Source organism: Elgaria multicarinata, chromosome 1 (assembly GCF_023053635.1).
Source record: "Elgaria multicarinata webbii isolate HBS135686 ecotype San Diego chromosome 1, rElgMul1.1.pri, whole genome shotgun sequence".
NCBI classification, from domain to species: domain Eukaryota; kingdom Metazoa; phylum Chordata; class Lepidosauria; order Squamata; family Anguidae; genus Elgaria; species Elgaria multicarinata.
The window spans coordinates 58,527,857-58,545,646 of NC_086171.1; the positions used below are offsets into that span (position 1 = coordinate 58,527,857).

A 17,790-nucleotide genomic window follows, 5' to 3' on the forward strand; every position below is an offset into this window, starting at 1 on the left:
CAGCCAGGGCGGGAGCCGCGAGGGGTTGGGCAGGGCTCCGCCAGCGCCGCTGCGCACAGCAAACGCCGCCCTCTTTCGTTCCCGCCCTTCGCTGCGCCGCCGTCGCCACAGTCGTTAGCCGCTTCACACACTTCTGCTGCCGCCGCTACCGCCGCCGCCGCGCCTGCAACTGAGGAACCGCCGGACCGGGTGGACGGAGAGCACCGCTTCGACCACCGCGAGAGCATCCTCCCCCAAACACCCATTCGCCTCCCCACGTCTTTCCTTTCCTTTCTTACTGGTCGAAATGCCTCGCGGAGACCGGGAGAGCGACTGGGTGAGTGAGGTAACGGACGGCGTGGCTCAGTAATGGCCGACCTTTTTACACCCATTGTGTCCTTATCGGGTTTCCTCGCGGGATGGGAGGGCGGGCGAGCCTTCCCAAAGCCAGGATGGAGGGAAAATGGCGGGCGCGGGATGGGTTGAATTCGGTCCCCAGCAGCTTTTGAAAGCAGCCGCGAACCCAATTTGATGAGGCTTGGGAGACGATTAATGGCGGGCTTCGGTACGATCACTTAACGTTGTGAGATACTTGGCCAACGAATATTACGTGCGAAGTATGAAAACGATTAGCGATCAAATTATTCACCTCCACAGCTACAATTAGGCACCAACAAAGGAAACTCTTGAAAGAGAGAATGTCGTTCTACACCGTTTCCATCATTGGTGCAGTGGTAAAAATACTGGTTTATTAAGAAAGGGACGATGGGTCCTTGGTTAATTACACCCCTCCCTCCATTTTGGCGCGACTATTTTTCTTCGTGCCTCTTCGGCAATTTCCGGAAAGCAGAGAGGGATAGGCTTTTGCGGCCTTCGGCTTTCCCGGAAATTACCGAAAGGACTGCGGAGAAGGACGAGTACTCTTCGGCCGTCTTCCGGCCGCGTCCGAAAGTAGCCGGCTATGTCCGGAAATCGCCGAAAAGAACTCTTGAGATGACGATGCGTATTTCGGCTAGTCGGAATGAACGTACTTGTAGCCATTAAAAAAAAGATCCCCCACGAAGTCACTCCTATTCGCACAAGGAAATTATTGTTCTAAAGAAAATGGCCCAATAAGTTGATATTACTCAAAATATATATTTTTGACCCAGTGTATTGTTACCATTTTGCGGTTTCACGTAGTAAAAAAAACACCCCTGAGGCCCTTTTTGGAGTGGAGGGAACGATGTGTGAATTTTACGTGAGAGTGAATGCCGCCATTACCAGAAAGACGGGGTCGTATTCTCAAACGGCGTTACGCTAAACATGCGGCCCATAGTACGCTAACGTGTTCTCGTGTTCTGGGATTACGGTGCGTCGGTGGCGATGAGAGCACGAAATGCGGCACAGTACGCTATTAGCGTAGATCCGTGAGATGACGCAGAGCCCGTTAGTTGGAAACACTTGGTGGCGCAGTTTGCGGGACTTGGTGCCTTCTACTAAAGACGTTAGTGGGGAGGAAGGTTCTGGAAGGGCCGATGGCAGTTGGGAGAGGGTTGGCTAAACAGTTGTGGCGAGCTCAGGATCCCCACATAGGCCTAGGGAGAATTATGGAGGTCAGTGGCTCTTCTGCTTCGTGTCTAACGAGGATAGACTGAGCTATGCACGATACAAGGCAGAAGAGATCGCGTGCGAGATCATGAAGCAAATGAGCTCGTCTGTCGAGAGCTCCGGCTTCTCTTGCCTAATCTAGCAGTACGGAGGGGAGGGGAAGCGCGCCTGCGCAGAAGAGGGGAACAAGGTAGTCTTTCTTGGCCTTCTGGGAAAGAACCCCCTCCCGGTGTTACTCGGCGCCATTTTCTCTCATAGCCCGCTGAGGACCTCGGCTTCTTGAGCCGTCACATGGCGGATCCATCTTCACTGGAGGGGGGCGGGAATAAACTAGTCCCTGAAAATGGGCTTTAACTACTTCAGACCTGAGCAAGACTTAGATACTCGCTTCTGTGTCGTTTCTTGTTTATTTCTTCATCTGCCCTTCACTGACGTTTAGAACCGTTCAGTTAGAGTCGTCAACTTAGGGACTTTAAGGCATAAACTCCATGAAGCACGGCCTTTATCACTGGAGCTTCTGGTCCTCTTTCGAAATCGCGCCAGTTGGCTTTGCACACTTATTTTAGAACTCACCATACTTAAGTAGAGTACCCAATCCCATCAGGTCCTAAGATGTATGATAACTATTGGAAGTTCTATTCAAGTGCAGTAAAGAGAAGTTGGTATGCAAGAAACAAGGTTTTTTCAAAGTAGTAAGAGAAATATTCTTGCTCATGGTTCTTGTAAAGTCTTTGAAGACCCAGAAGAATCCAGATTTTTGAAGTAGGCAGAGGGTTGACCATTATATTTTTCTCTCTTTACTAATGTGTAGCCTGTTGTTGAAATGGCAGTGTGATAATCCTGTGTTATTTTCTTGATGGTGTGACCACTTTCAGAGCTGAGTGCAGTTGTGCTGTGTTTCTTGAAGATCTTAATCTTAAATCATTCTGTGAGTCCTTGTTCTATTCAGAGTCCTTGTTCTGTGCTTGGAGTACTTGATATCACCAGGCACACACACACACACAAGAGTAAGGACTTGGGAACGCTTGTTTTGCTATGCTGCAGTTTGATATCTTAAGAAGTGTTTAAGTACAGTTTGGAAACGTATACAATTCTTAAATGCTTTACACTCTGCATGAATTATTTCAGGGACACATACCCTAGTATCCAGTAGGGCACTCCCCCTCCCCCATTCCATTGTGCAAATGGCCTTGGGTAATAGCAATTTAGTACTTCCTGGGTGCAACCTGAAACACTCATTTCTGGAAGGGGCAGGTTGGTGGAGCTCACATAAGCGAACTCTGCATGCCTCCTTCCAGAAATGCTCATTCTAGGAAGCACTAAATCTCCCTTGTGTAAGCGGTAGGTGTTGCTTGCAAAAGAGAGTTGGCAGGCTGGAAGGGAATCAGCAGGGTTGACGTATCCTGTTGGATACTGTCTATAAGGTATTTTAGAGGTTTTTAAAAATGAGCACCTGTAATCCAAGAAAAAATGGGTTAAATGTTTTTAAATGGTTTTTCCCTTAGAGATGGTTATTGTGAAAAATGTGGTATCTGTCAGACCATCATAATAAAGGTGATTAGAAGTTAAGCATAAGGCAAGTCTTCTGTGAAAACCTCTGTGCTATATGAACGTGAAGCTTGTTTCAGCTCTGGAGGAAGGTTTGCAGTGCAACACTCAGGCTGAACTTTATTTCCATTATTATTATTTATTATTATTATTATTTATTTATATAGCACCATCAATGTACATGGTGCTGTACAGAGTAAAACAGTAAATAGCAAGACCCTGCCGCATAGGCTTACAATCTAATAAAATCATAGTAAAACAATAAGGAGGGGAAGAGAATGCAAACAGGTACAGGGTAGGGTAAGCAGGCACTGGGTAGGGAAAAACTAACAGTAGAAAGTAACAGTAGAAGTCTGCACAACATCAAGTTTTAAAAGCTTTAGGAAAAAGAAAAGTTTTTAGTTGTGCTTTAAAAGCTGTGGTTGAACTTGTAGTTCTCAAATGTTCTGGAAGAGCGTTCCAGGCGTAAGGGGCAGCAGACGAAAATGGACGAAGCCGAGCAAGGGAAGTAGAGGCCCTTGGGCAGGCGAGAAACACCATGTAGTGGTGTTTCATTTTCTATTATTGTGGAGGTTGTTCACTAGACTTTGCCCTTTTCAGTTCTGTTAGAACCTAGCATTCTTCCCATTGCTAACATATCCATTTGTTTATTTCATTTTATTTCTATTCCATCCTACAGCTGAAGCTCTGGGCAGTTCACAAAAATTAAAACCACACGGTACAGCATAAAATATGGAAGAAATGTGGAAGTTTAAAACCATAATATAAATGTGCAATCAGAATAAAATCTAGCAACAAAGAGATTTAAAAAACGTATTTAAAACAGCTAGAAGACTAAGATGCTAAAATACTAGGAAAATAAAAAGGGCTTCACCTGGTACCGAAAGGAGTACAAGGTAGTTGCCAGGTGAACCTGTCTAGTGAGCTCGTTCTTCAGCCAGGGTATCACAGCAGAAAAGGCCGTCTTTCTGGTAGCGACCCGCCTCACTTTAGCAGGGGCTCATGGGGAAGAACCCCTGAATATGATATTAGGGTCTGGACAGGTACATATGGGAGGAGGCAATGTTTCAGACAACCTGCCTCAAGCCATTTAGGGGTTTGAATGTTAATACCAGCACTTTGAATCGGGCCCGTGTATCAACTTGTAGGAATAGCTAACATCAACTTTTCTCAACTTGGTGCCCTCTAGATATTTTGGACTTCAATTCCCATGAGCCCCAGACAGCATAATCAATGGTCAGGAATTCTGGGAGTTATAGTCCAAAACATCTGGAGGGCATGAAGTTCAGGAAGGCTGTTTTACATCATAGCATTATGGGAATATAGAGCACCTTGTTTGCATGTAGGTTGCAACTTGGTTGCAGACAAGGATTCACACTGCGAGTATTCCATGTAGCAGTGTTGATAAGCCACAAAGCCGGGATACCACAGCAGAAAAGGCTGTCTTCCTGGTAGCCACCCGCCTCACTTCCTTTAGCAGGGGCTCATGAGGCCCTTGTCATTGTGAAACAGGTAGTTTTCTTTGGTGACAAGTTGAAGAGGAATATCTGCTTCCCAGAAGGAAGCAATGCCTGCAGATTTGGCTTGGAATACCTATGTATATTAATGAATATCATTATTATGTATAAAATGTATTTGCATGTGGCACATCTCAGGTAATGTCTTCTTTGGCCACAGCACCTTCAACAGCATTCCAGGTTAGAATTATTTTATTCTGTTGGAGGTTTAAGAATGAAATTTTCTAGCTCCTGAATTTTGTTTGCTTCCCTGCCAAAAGATGAAAGTCAGATCATTGTTTGCCTAGCTAGGTGAACTCAGGAAAGATTAAAAAATAATAATCCTGTGGTTGCTTTGAGAACATTATTTGCCACAGATGACCAGAAGAGTACCTTTTCTCCGGGGAGGGGGGAGTATTTTTTACATTAAATCTGTTTCCTCCCTATGAATAGCAAAACAGATTAGCCACATTATTTTCTGGTTTAGAATAATATCTGGGTTTCTTGACCTGTAGACATTCAGCTCTTAATGAGTTATTCCACATCTTTCCTGGTGACTAGCATAAAATAACTAAGATTATATGCTTTCTTTCATGCCAGCAATAAAGTGCTTGGACTAGTGGTCTGTAAAATTCCTACTTTATTCATAGTGTTGATCTGTGGCATCTTGATAAAATTTCTTTTCCTTTTTTTGTGGTACCTCACATTATAGGTAGTGCTGCATGCAAGCCACCCAGATGAGAATATTCTGTGTCCTAACTATATAGTTGGAGATAAAACATCTAGCATTATGGAAGTGTGTTTAGTAAGATTGTATACTATATTACTGTCTTTCTTTGAATTAGAGGGAAAAGGAGCAGTTCCGCAAACTGTTTATTGGTGGCTTAAGCTTCGAAACAACAGAAGAAAGTTTAAGAAACTACTATGAGCAATGGGGAAAGTTAACAGATTGTGTGGTAAGTTGTGTTTTTTTATTTGTTCCTTGTTTAAACAATATTTGTAGTGGTATGCAGTCTTATCCTTTGCAGTGAACCATTCTCTAAGTACCAGATTTTTATATTATATTGAATTGCGGGAAATAAAAAGTGTATGGTAACACAGTGATTTTTCAATGCAGACATACCAAGCTTTAAAGATTGAGACGATTAGGCTGGAAAGAGAAACACTATTGTGGTCTTTGTTGAACGGTGCTGAATATATGAAGGGGAAGGAACATAGTTCAGAGATGAAGCACATGCTTTACATGCAGGAAGTCACAGGTTCAATCCTGGGCATTATAAATAGGACTAGGAAAGACCTGTCTGAAATGACAATACTGAGCTAAATGGACCACTGGTCTGTAAAATTCCTACTTTATTCAGAGTGCTGGTCTGTGGCATTTTGATTTAATCTGTTTGTTTTGTGGTACTCCATGTTATAGGTAGTGCTGCACATAAGCCCTCTCCTGTCACTGAGCTGCTTTGTATGTAATGTTAAGCCATGGCTTACCATTGCGAACACAAGCCTTGGGCTCATGTGTTGCCCCTCTCTGGGGCATGCTATGGACACTGCCACAAAATGGCTGCTGTGATGATGTGAACAATCACAATGTTAACTATTGCAACTAAGTATCCATTTCAAAGGAGGCAAAGTGGTGAGGCTAAAAGCTAAGTAACTGGCCTGAGAACAAGGCAGAGGTGGGGTATTATCCCCCAATCATAAAGCCGTTCCTATACATTCACAATTTTCTGTTTTAGTGGAATACCCATTTCATAGATGGCAAGTTTAATTTTTCTTGCTTCCCCAGACCACTCCTCAGGCTTCTCCATTTCCCCTCATCCCAGGCCTTCCTTTTTTCCCTTCCTCAGGCCCTGCTTCTCTGTTGTTGTTGTTTCTTACTTTCCCAAGGCCCCTCCATTTTCCCATTATTTACCTTTCCTTCTTCCATGGAGGCACAGATGCTAGTTTGTTCTCTCCTTAGGGTCCACATCTCTGCCTGCTTGTAGTGTCCAATTAGAGAACAGTTTTAATTGTTCTCTCAGAGGATGGGTCTAATTGGAAACTACTAGCAAAGAGAGAATAGATATAATTAGACACAACTAGTGGAGAGAGACCAATTAAGAGTTGTTTCCTCTCTTCTATTTTTTTGAGTCTACTAGCCAATCAGAAAGGTAGAAAGGCCTGAGAGACAACATGAGCTAGAAGTTATTACTGGCAGTGAGGGAAGTAGAGAGTCTATCGAGCACTCTGGTAAGCCTCTCTGGGTATATTGGTGCATGTAGGTACTGTTCAGACGACATGCTAAGCCATGGTGGTTAAGCATTTTGAGCTAAACGTTATGGCTTAGCGTGTTGTATGAACCATGACTTAGCATGTTGTGTGAATCATTCCGAACCACAGGGGCTACATAAATATGATTTAAACAGACTTAATAACCATTTACTGCAAAAGATTTAGTGGCCTAATCATGGCTTATTGTGTTGTCTGAACATCCCCATTGTGTCATTCAAACCTTAAACTATAGTCAATCCTCACTCTAGTTAGTGAAAATAAGGCAGCCCCTATGGTTAGCGCTAACCTTAGTTCAGATTAAATATAGCTTGTTCAATTCAATTGACACAACAAGCCACGGATCATCAAAAATGGAAATGAACGCTTCCAAACATCTTGAACTCACACTGCAGGGGAATAGGGACACGTGAACCCAATTACATAGGAGTTGTTCTCTTAATGCTATACTAGTTTAGTGTTATATTTGAACAAGCCCACTACCTGATGGTAGTTGTGTCCACAATATGACCCTTGGCTATAGCTGCTTCCACTCAGTTCTTCCCTGGGCTCTTTCCTTGCTCAATTATTTGCTCAGATTTCAGTTCTCAAACCATTTTAAGCTACAATTATATACCTTTTTACTAACTGGTTAAATGAGTAATTTGCTATAGTGTATCTTAATAATAGAATTTCAGTCATGATGCTTATATGAAATGTTTTGTCTGTCAAACATAGCATTCAAGGTATGATTGTTAGATCGCATATTAATGTTTGATTTTTTTAGGGGACAAGAAATGTACGTGCAGGGATCTGCTGCAAGTAATTGTGAGGAATTGAGGGGTGTAAGAAGAATAAAGAATGGCTGGAGACTTTTACTAGATATTAGGCATAGCAGAGGGTTTAGGGAAAAATTTAGAGCTATATCTTTAGAATAGGAAAAGCAGTGGCTTTTGTAGGTACTGAAAGTGTTCCTGCAGATAAAATACATCAGATTTTAGTTTCATTTCTGTCAGTAAATTGACTGGGGAATAAAACACAAGCTCCAAATCTGGGACTCTTTTCATACTGGTAAAATCTATGAATCTGTGTTAGAAAAGCAGGGTATAATTGTTAGAAATAACTATGGCAATAGTTGTGTAGTAATTCAGAAAACTCAATAGCTGAAATGCACATTTCTTCATCTTGTAGGTAATGAGAGACCCTGCAAGCAAACGCTCTCGAGGATTTGGTTTTGTAACATTCTCTTCCATGGCTGAAGTTGATGCAGCAATGGCTGCCAGGCCTCATTCAATTGATGGAAGAGTAGTTGAGCCTAAAAGAGCTGTAGCAAGAGAGGTAAGTTTTATTTTGAGCCTGGGAGACTTTATCTTACGGAACACCCTACTTGTTTTTCCTTGTTTTTGCCTTTTAAAGCAGACTATGTGCAAAAAAGTTTATAGTAGTATTTGGAGAACTTTATTGCTAGTGGGTGTGGGATACTGAAACTTGGAGGAGGGTCATAGCCAATGAGCCACATACCTTAATAGGTATGAGTATAAGAAATTAAGAGGATAAACTTAATGCTCTTACGAGATCTCTATACGAGAATTGAGATCTCGTATAGCAGTGCCTAAGAAACTAAGAACGCAATCCTATCGGTTGCACCCTTGATGCTTGGAAGCCCCTGAACTCGAAGGCTGCTGATTTCCTATGCCCTACCAGGCTGAAGCCGGCAGGGTAAGAGGATGAAGGTGGTCTTTGTTTGCCCAACCCCCATGTTTCCTGTTTTACTCTAGATGGGCTCTTCAGCCTGTCTAACAAGGGCACTTCAGAGTGGTAGGGGAGGAGGTTTAGGGTAATTTCTATTCTGGTCTCTTCCCCAGCCACCAGAACACTTGGTTTCCTCATCCTCCCAAGTTGTTTTTCCAACCTCGGAGAGGCAGCCACTGGCTGCAAGGGAAAGGGGTGTGGGAATGAATTTCAGACTTCCCCTTTCTAGGTTGGAGCACTGTCTCCAACCTTGGAGGGGTTTGCCAAGCCATCCCATGATCCCCCAGGGTTTGTTTGTAGGGTTGCTCTCAGTCTGCAATCCTGAGGTCCCTGGGGCAGTGTCCTAGGGGCCATAGGATTGATTGGATCTCCCCCTTGGAGGGGAGAAAGAAGTCCGCTAAGAAAGAAGGCCTCCAACTTTGGATCCCCCTCTCCTACCCCCCCAAAAAAAAGCCTGGGCAGAAATCTATGCCTATCCTGGAACTGGCCTGGATCAATTCCCTCCTATTTTCAGTGAGAGGAAATGGGTAAATGGAAGACAAAAAAGCCAGCTGGGGAGGGAGGAAAACAGAAAAAATGCTGAGCCTGACAGATTTTGGATATTTCAGAGGATGCAAAGTTGAAGCACTCTGAGATTAAGGATAGGATTGCCCTGTAGGTTACAAATTAGGAAGTCTCTAGTTGAAATCTCGCCTCTGCCATTAGATGGCCTAAGGCAAGCTGTTTTCTTTCAGGCTCCAACCTACAAGGTGGTGAAAATAAAACTGACTTGTCTTACAGGTTTACAAAAAGAATTAATGTTGTATATTGTCAAAATGATATAGCAGTAACACAAAAGTTCCTTAACCAAATCAATAAAAATAATCAGCCTCATACTTCATTTGATGGCTCTTAAAAATATTATTTTTAAATTTCTGATATGGATTGTAGCAATAGTGAAGATTAATACCTTTAATACTGTTTCTTTTAACACCATCAGGTGGAAATTCAGAGTTTTTTTAGACTGACCAGCAACTAACAACCTGGTATACCTTTTTCTAGGAATCTGGAAAACCAGGGGCTCACGTTACTGTGAAAAAGTTGTTTGTTGGTGGAATTAAAGAAGATACTGAGGAACATCACCTTAGAGACTACTTCTCGGAATATGGAAAAATTGACACAATTGAAATAATTACAGACAGGCAATCTGGGAAAAAGAGAGGCTTTGGATTTGTAACTTTTGATGACCATGATCCTGTGGATAAAATTGTGTGTAAGTAAAGCTTAGTTACTATTAAACATTTTACATACATGTGATTGTGGCCTGGTCCTATTCAAGGCCACTTACACAAGCAAGTAAGTTGTTTCAGGATGTAGTGCTAAGTGAGCCTGTTTTGGGGGATTAATTTGATGGTTATATCACTTGCTTTAAATTTGGTCTCTTTTGTTTGTTTTAATAGTGCAGAAATATCATACAATTAACGGTCATAATGCAGAAGTAAGAAAAGCCTTATCCAGACAAGAAATGCAAGAGGTTCAAAGCTCAAGGAGTGGACGAGGAGGTATATTCTGAACGTCATTATACTTATATGTTAAATATTGTAAAAATAATGTTGTGGATTACTTAAACTTATTCTATAAAATGCTTTCAGGTAACTTTGGCTTTGGAGACTCCCGTGGAGGTGGTGGAAACTTTGGTCCAGGACCAGGAAGTAACTTCAGAGGTGGATCTGGTAAGTCATGATCATGGTGATCTTTCCAAATAACTCTAAATAAATGCGCCTCTTTGACTCATCCATGACACTTTTCTGACATGGGTTTGTATGAAACTGGCAGGTGGTACTACTGGAAGTAAGGAGCCCTGGCAGCAAAGGATGTTCACATGAGTATGGATGTGACTTACAACTGTTCCCTGTGTTGTGTTGATACTGTAGATAATTAATGGAAACTTTCTTTTCTACAGATGGCTATGGAGGTGGTCGTGGATTTGGTGATGGATATAATGGATATGGTGGAGGACCAGGAGGTTAGTCTCTTAAATTCTTTTATTTGTGAAGATATAGCATGTGTTCATTCTTGACTAATAATGAAAACAGTGCAACTGTCTTGAAACAATTTACCAACTGCTAACAGAAAAGTAATATAAATGTTCTCTCTTTCTGGTCATATTACCATAGTTCTTATATATTCTAGAATATTCAAAATAAATCTAGTCGCTAGCATAAATCCCTAAATCCGTTTTAGACTATATTGATGTGCCAGTATTTCAGGTATAGTTATTTATTATTTATTTATTTAAAATATTTATATTCCGCCCTATATCACTAAGATCTCAGGGCGGCATACAGAAAAAAAACATACAGTATAAAACAATAAATATAGACAGTTAAAAACAAATTAAGCCATAATCCAAGTTAAAACAATATATAATTTAAAAGCAATAGATGCAGTTAAAACAATATGCCAGTGATCAAAGGCTTTGTTAAAAAGCCATGTTTTTACTTGGCGTTGAAATGCAATCAATGTTGGTGCCAATCGGGCCTCCAAGGGGAGGGCATTCCACAGTCGGGGTGCCACCACAGAGAAAGCCCTCTCCCTTGTCCCATCATAACGCATATGTTGCATTGGTGGGATGCGGAGAAGGGCTCCTCCAACAGATCTAAGGTCTCAGGCAGACATATATAAGGAGAGACGCTCTCTCAAGTATCGAGGTCCCAAGCCGTTTAGGGCTTTAAACGTCATTACCAGCACCTTGAATTCCGACCAGTTCTCATTTGGAAGCAAATAATCCCTTCCAGTTTAAGTGTGTATGTGAATATATGAGAGAAATTACACGGATGTCATCACTGAAACAAGTGGCTTGCAAGATAGGATTATATTTTTCATTGTGTTTCTTTAAATCAGATTTATTATTCTGCATAGTACTGTAAAACCAGAGCCACAAGATGAAGGCCACTGACCACAGATCTGTGTGGCTGCCTCTCTCAACATGTGGTGCAGAAATGTGGATCTTGTGTTGGTCAAACAACAGCATGTTCCATAATAAATGTACTTTTGAAATGCAGGGAGGACCGTTTGTGATATGGTATGGAAGTCTGTTCCAAATTAAAATACTGATACCCATAGTAATTGCCAACATAAGATCAGCTCGTGTGAGCAACATATTACTTACTGAGTCTTGCTTTGCAATAGGTGGCAATTTTGGAGGCAGTCCTGGTTATGGAGGAGGAAGAGGAGGATATGGTGGTGGAGGACCTGGATATGGCAACCAGGGTGGGGGCTACGGAGGTGGCTATGACAACTATGGAGGAGGTAATGCTTGCAGGGGTGGGGGGAAAACAATTTTAAAATAGTGTTGGTCTAGACATAAATTTGAAATTAGAACAAAATATTTCCCAGACTATTAAGAATTGGATAATCACAGGATTAAAAGAATGTGTTAGTCATGATCAACAATGTTCTTTTTATCTTGTTTACTATTTCTTTAGCATATGCTTTATATTCTCATTAAGCTATTTCACACATATTATTCCTATACAAGTATATTAGTCTGTGCCAGAAGAAAGTAAACTGTATAGGGGAAATGTGTGAAGTGTGAAAAAAAATGGCTTAGATTAGAGCTGGGGAACTGCTAGCCTGCAGGCTAAATGTGACCTGCCAGACCTTCCTATCCTTCCCGTTTACCTCTTCCCAAGGAAAACCACTTTGCAGCTGTTTCTCCAGTTTGCAGCTGTTTCCTATGGATCAGCTGAGTGGTGGGGTGGGTTCAAAAACCACAGGAAAGGTGTGTGTCCCCCCATCTGCAGAGAACAGCTGCGAAATAGGGAAATGGGCCTTGGGGAACAGAGTAAGTGGTGTAGGAAGAGATTACTCTTCCTGTATTGCCACCTTACTGCCTTTCCATGCTGTGATTTTTTTAAGGCTTTCCTTTCTCTGCACAGTATGGAAGTAAAGCAAGTTGATGATGCAAGAAGAGGATGATCTCTTCTTGTATTGCCAGCTTACTGAATTCCCTCTGCAGTCCCAATGTGATAAAGACTGGGTTCAGACGACCACAGTGAGGAAAGATATCATTGTAACTGCTCCCTGCCCCGTGCATGTGACCGCTATTTGCATTATTCTCCGTGCTGTAGCGCAGATTGGTGTGTCGTCCAAGCTTTGGCGCACGGTGGGAAGGCATTGTATCCACCCTACAACCCATGATGTGCAGTAGAGGTTGTAGGGTGGATACGATCCTACAATATGTGCCGGATTCAAATGACATGACAATCCACACTGCAGCGCAGGGAATAATGCAAATGGCGGTCATATGCATAGCACTCATGGGGAGCAGCCATGATGGCTTCTTCCCCCACTGCGATCTTCCAAACGTGCCCAAAGGGAGAGAGCAAGAGAATGGGAAGGAGGGATAAAAAAGGGAGATGGAGACTGTTGCTTTGACCGCACCCACAGCTGGTATGTGGCCCGTTGAAGATTATGCATGAGTGAATGTGGCCCTCTGATGGAAAAAAATTCCCAAGCCCTGGCTTAGATAGATACCCATTTATTTGCATGTGTGTGCTGGGATTTGAAGCCATGACATCTTATATCCAAAGCTAGCATTCTGGTTATTGTGAATTAAACTCTTTTTATTCAGGCAATTATGGAGGTGGAAATTACAATGACTTTGGAAACTACAACCAACAGCCCTCAAACTATGGTCCAATGAAGAGCGGAAATTTTGGTGGAAGCAGAAACATGGGGGGACCATATGGTGGAGGTAACATGTTGAAATGAAGTAGCAACTATCTATCTCCCACCTACCTGCCTGTCATTAACTTCATTGTCACAGGTAGAGAAAGTGGTGTGGTACACCTGCTTTTCTAAACTGGGCTCTTAACATAAGCCAGCCCATGAGAGGGATAGGACATGCTTCTCCTTCCTTCCTCCCATTACAGCCTGTGTTGGAGACGCCATCTGTCTCCTCTTCTGAACATGGCTTATGTTTTCAAAGTCTCCCCTCCCCACTTAAAAAAACAAATTTTCTCCTTTCCACAAGCACTAGAGCTGCCTTCAGAAGGATTCTTATTTATTTTATTTATTTAATTAATTACATTTATATACCGCCCCACAGCCGAAGCTCTCTGGGCAGTTTACAACAATTAAAAATAGTAAACATTAAAAGTATACAAAAATTTTAAAAAAACATAAAAACAGTATAAAAACAACAGTATCCATTTAAAAACAACAATTCTGGGGTCCATTAAAAACAAACTTAACGTTAAACGCTGTTAAAATGCTCTTGTCAGTCATGGTTGGAGTGACAAGGTGGGGTGGATTTTCCTCCCACTGCAACTGTACCCCAAGGCAGTGCTTTACTTTATGGTCAGCAAGGGAGTGGATTAGGCAGGAAAGGGTTAAGCAATTCATACATAGCAAAAACATAACTTGTAACTTATCATTGAAGTGAGCGGTCCTTGGTTGACCTAGCTATTAAGAATCACACCTGTTCCTACCCACCAGGGTCCTTTTCTTTGGTTTTCTCTTGTTGAATCTAAAACCCTCTTTAGGCATTCTATTTTACCATGTCTAAAGAAAGCATGAAGAGAAGAGTACTCCAGCCAGTCCCCTCCATCATTCAACCTCCACACGTGGCTTGAAGAGGAGGAGGGTTCTTTTTTCTTAAATTGTGAACCACCTTCACTGATACAGGAGGCACTTTTCTTAAGGCTGTCGCCCTACACATGTACAGGGTGACAGATTGGATATTGGAGGTGGCGGGCCGGAGTGTGCTTCTCTTCACACGTTCTTTCAACAAGGTAAGTAGAACTGAAGAGGGCTTAAATGTGATACAATGTCTGCATGGATGTAGATTCAGATAGATATAGGTGTGCCATTTAAAATGCATGTGATACCACCTCTGTTGTAAATCATCAAAATGGTTTTAAGGTGGAAATGTACTTCCAAGGGTTGAGTTTGTTAGACTTCATTAGATTTCGTGATCCCTGTACCTTTTTCATATTTGCTATCATATTGGAAAACTTTAAGAGCAGTATTCCATGGTTGTGCAAGTCAGCAATTATGGAGCTCTCATCAGAGATTTGGGGTGAGGGGAAAATATTTACATTAAATATGAGATGTTTATTCATCTTTATAAGTGCTTGACCATTCTTGTTAATTTTTTGCTTTCCATTTTTCCAAATACAGGAAACTATGGTCCTGGAGGAAGTGGAGGAAGTGGGGGATATGGAGGGAGAAGTCGTTATTGAACTTCTGTAAGCTTTTCATGGGTGAGTGTACCTTTTAAAATGTTAAAATTGCAGTGTTTCTTGGTTTTTAGCTGCAGGGGTAAAAGCTTTTTAGGATCATATTATCTTTCCTTTAAAAAAAAACTGGGTAGATGGATAATTTCATAACCTATTTTTTTACTCTTTACTTCTGTTGAAACAGGCTTCACTGTATAAATAGGAGAGGATGAGCCCAGAGGTAACAGAACAGCTTCAGGTTTTCGAAATAACATTGTTAAGGAAACACTTATCTCAGTCATGCATAAATATGCAGTGATATGGCAGAAGACACCAGAGCAGATGCAGAGAGCCATTTTGTGAATGGATTGGATTATTTAATAACATACCTTACTGTGGAGGAAGGATTGTAAAAATGCCTTTGAGACAGTTTCTTAGCTTTTTAATTGTTGTTTCTTTTTAGTGGTCTTTGTAAGAGTGTAGAAGCATTCCTTTGATAATGTTAAATTTGTAAGTTTCAGGTGACATGTGAAACCTTTTTTAAAGAATTTTCTCAAAGTTTTGAAAAGCTATTAGCCAGGATCATGGTGTAATAAGACATAACGTTTTCCTTTTAAAAATTTAAGTGCGTGTGTAGAGTTAAGAAGCTGTTGTACATTTATGATTTAATAAAATAATTCTAAAGGAAATGTTGTGTAATTATAGATTTATTTAAAATACATTGTAAATTAAGGCAAGGAGTGGGTAGTAGAAGGTCCCACAAATACTACAAAGTCATTGTTGTACATGTAAAATGCTGGTCAGATAATGTTTTCTGTAAATCACCAGGTTTAAAATACCTAGATAACTTAAGGGATATCTCTGCAAGGAGAAACACCTTTTTAGATCTTTTAGATGCTGCTTCTTCAATGGCAAGGAAAGGAAATACCCCAGCGAGGTACTCTTCCAGGGACACAGGTCTAGTGCAAGAGAACTCTTGAGAACGGCACTAAGTTCAGCCAGTCTTAAAAAGCTGTGCTGTACTTCTGCAAAGCTTTAACTACAGTAGTTTTAAGGATGCCAACGAAAGCTGAGGGTGTAGAGCAAAATAGTTCTAAGCTTCAGTTAAACTTCTTTAGGTAAGATCTTATTTACTTTTCCTTTCTTAATATTCCAAAAACAAGAAACTAATACTATATGACAGTGTACTGTTTCAGTATAGTGGTTATATTATCTAGTTTAACATAGCAATGAACCAAGTTAACAATTATGCATTGGAAAATTAAGAATTTTGTTTGTTTTGGGGTGGGGTGGTTTTTTTGTTTGTTTTTTGTTTGTTTTTGTTTTGCTATTATATTTTCATTTATTTTAACTTCAGCTACTTAACCTATCTTTTCCCCTACTGGAATCTAGCTTTATGCACCATGGACAGCCAATAGACCTGCTGAGCAAATGAACCAGCCAAGTATCCATTAATGCTTTGCAAGGGTTTCATCCCTGCTATGGTTAGTTAAAATGGTATGTTGCAGCTCACTTACATGGTACAATTTAATGTTTTTATTCTTCAGTCTTCATTTTCTTTTAAAGCCTAAACACTTAAAATGGTGGTTGTAGAAATAGGGCAATGCAATTGAAATCCTAATGCTATGGAAATTCCTAACAGTATTATTGAAAATGAGCTTATGGTATAACTTCAGACATAGAAACAGTTTTCTTCAATGGTTTATGGGACTGATTCTTGTTAGCACTGTGTAAAAAGTTGTATAGAAGGGATTGTTAAATGCTTGAGGTGGAATTTATGGTTTACGGAGTTGGGCTATGATGCTAATGTGTTTTCCCTGCATATTGGTTAACTATGTCTTCAACGTCAGACCGTTCTACCTAGAGTAGTGTAGTTGATTGGTATGGATAAACTTACAGTGGCAGAATCAATCACACATGGGAGGTTGGGTGCTCTATCTTAACATTTCTATTGCTTGGTACAATCTGCACACTTTAAAAGCCTGCATTTGCCTCATCTGTGGTTCATAGCCATTTGCTAAAATGTTCCTGTAGGTGATACGATGAGGCATACCTGAAAAACTTCTTCAGATACTTTCTTTTTCTTTGGCAGGAAGGTGCCAGGCTGCAGGTAACTAATGAAGAAGTGGTCAACCACAGAAACTTCAAGAAATAAGATATTTCTATTGTCATCGCAAAGTAGTTGGTTTTGCTGACTTTATTAAAACCTGTTTGGGTTAAAGAAATCCTGCTGCAGCCTATTGTAATGCTTTTTTAAAATATATAAAATTACAGTTACAACTGTTCTTAGAATTCAGTCTGGATCGGAAATCAAGACTAATGTTAAGACAGTAAGACTGTGTCATGATATTTTTATAAGTTATATAATAAACTTTTATACAAAAATATTCCTAGTCTGATAACATTTTAACATTTCATACACAGTTAAAACATTAAACACAAATCTTCTATGACACTTTAGTGCAGAACTTGTTGGGAAATAAAAACTGTTCACAGCATCTTCAGCGAAGAAAAGCCAAGCAGCCCAATGTGGACTAAATGGCCACAGAATGGTGAGTAGTGGTAGGGAACAAAAGGCAGAGGAAGGAAAGAAGGAACCGTATTGTGACATTTTGTTGCAGGTCTCATTTGATGACCGCATTCTGAAAAGTGCTTTTTTAAAAAAGGTTTACTTTGTTTTTTAACCTAAACATAGGCTAATTATCCAAAGCAAGGCTTAATAATTAAAAATGCTTACTTTTAGCCAAGAGTCAAATTTTAAGACTGTTCTAAGACCCAGATGAACATAATGCCAGATCTACTGCGCCTTATCTGCAGAAGCACATTTATGTTTGAATAGCTACAATTCATCAAATTAAAAGCAATTTGGGATATGTCTGTGTACATCCTTCAACATGTTCTGACACTTTAGAGAAAGCAAGTTAAAAGGCTGAGTGTCTGTATGGATCTTGTGTATACCACATCTCCAAATGAAG

At 40.8% G+C, this 17,790-nt stretch overlaps 1 protein-coding gene across 3 annotated transcripts; it reads left to right on the forward strand.

Annotated features, from left to right (window-relative positions):
- The first annotated feature begins 56 nt into the window (after nt 1–56).
- Nucleotides 57–17,202, forward strand: HNRNPA2B1 (heterogeneous nuclear ribonucleoprotein A2/B1). 3 transcript variants are annotated; one of them, XM_063128949.1, is made up of 13 exons: nt 58–325; nt 5,459–5,569; nt 8,052–8,198; nt 9,654–9,864; nt 10,052–10,153; nt 10,244–10,324; nt 10,555–10,617; nt 11,784–11,903; nt 13,228–13,350; nt 14,778–14,860; nt 15,021–15,933; nt 16,208–16,312; nt 16,908–17,202. In XM_063128949.1, the coding sequence occupies exons 1-10, from the start codon at nt 287–289 to the stop codon at nt 14,837–14,839; spliced, it is 1,059 nt and encodes a 352-aa protein (XP_062985019.1). In that variant the 5' UTR covers nt 58–286; the 3' UTR covers nt 14,840–14,860; nt 15,021–15,933; nt 16,208–16,312; nt 16,908–17,202. The 3 variants fall into 3 exon arrangements, with proteins under 3 accessions (XP_062985010.1, XP_062985019.1, XP_062985027.1); XM_063128957.1 differs by having other exon boundaries at nt 58–316; XM_063128940.1 differs by lacking the exon at nt 15,021–15,933 and having other exon boundaries at nt 57–325; nt 10,555–10,618; nt 11,782–11,903.
- Nucleotides 17,203–17,790: the final 588 nt, after the last annotated feature.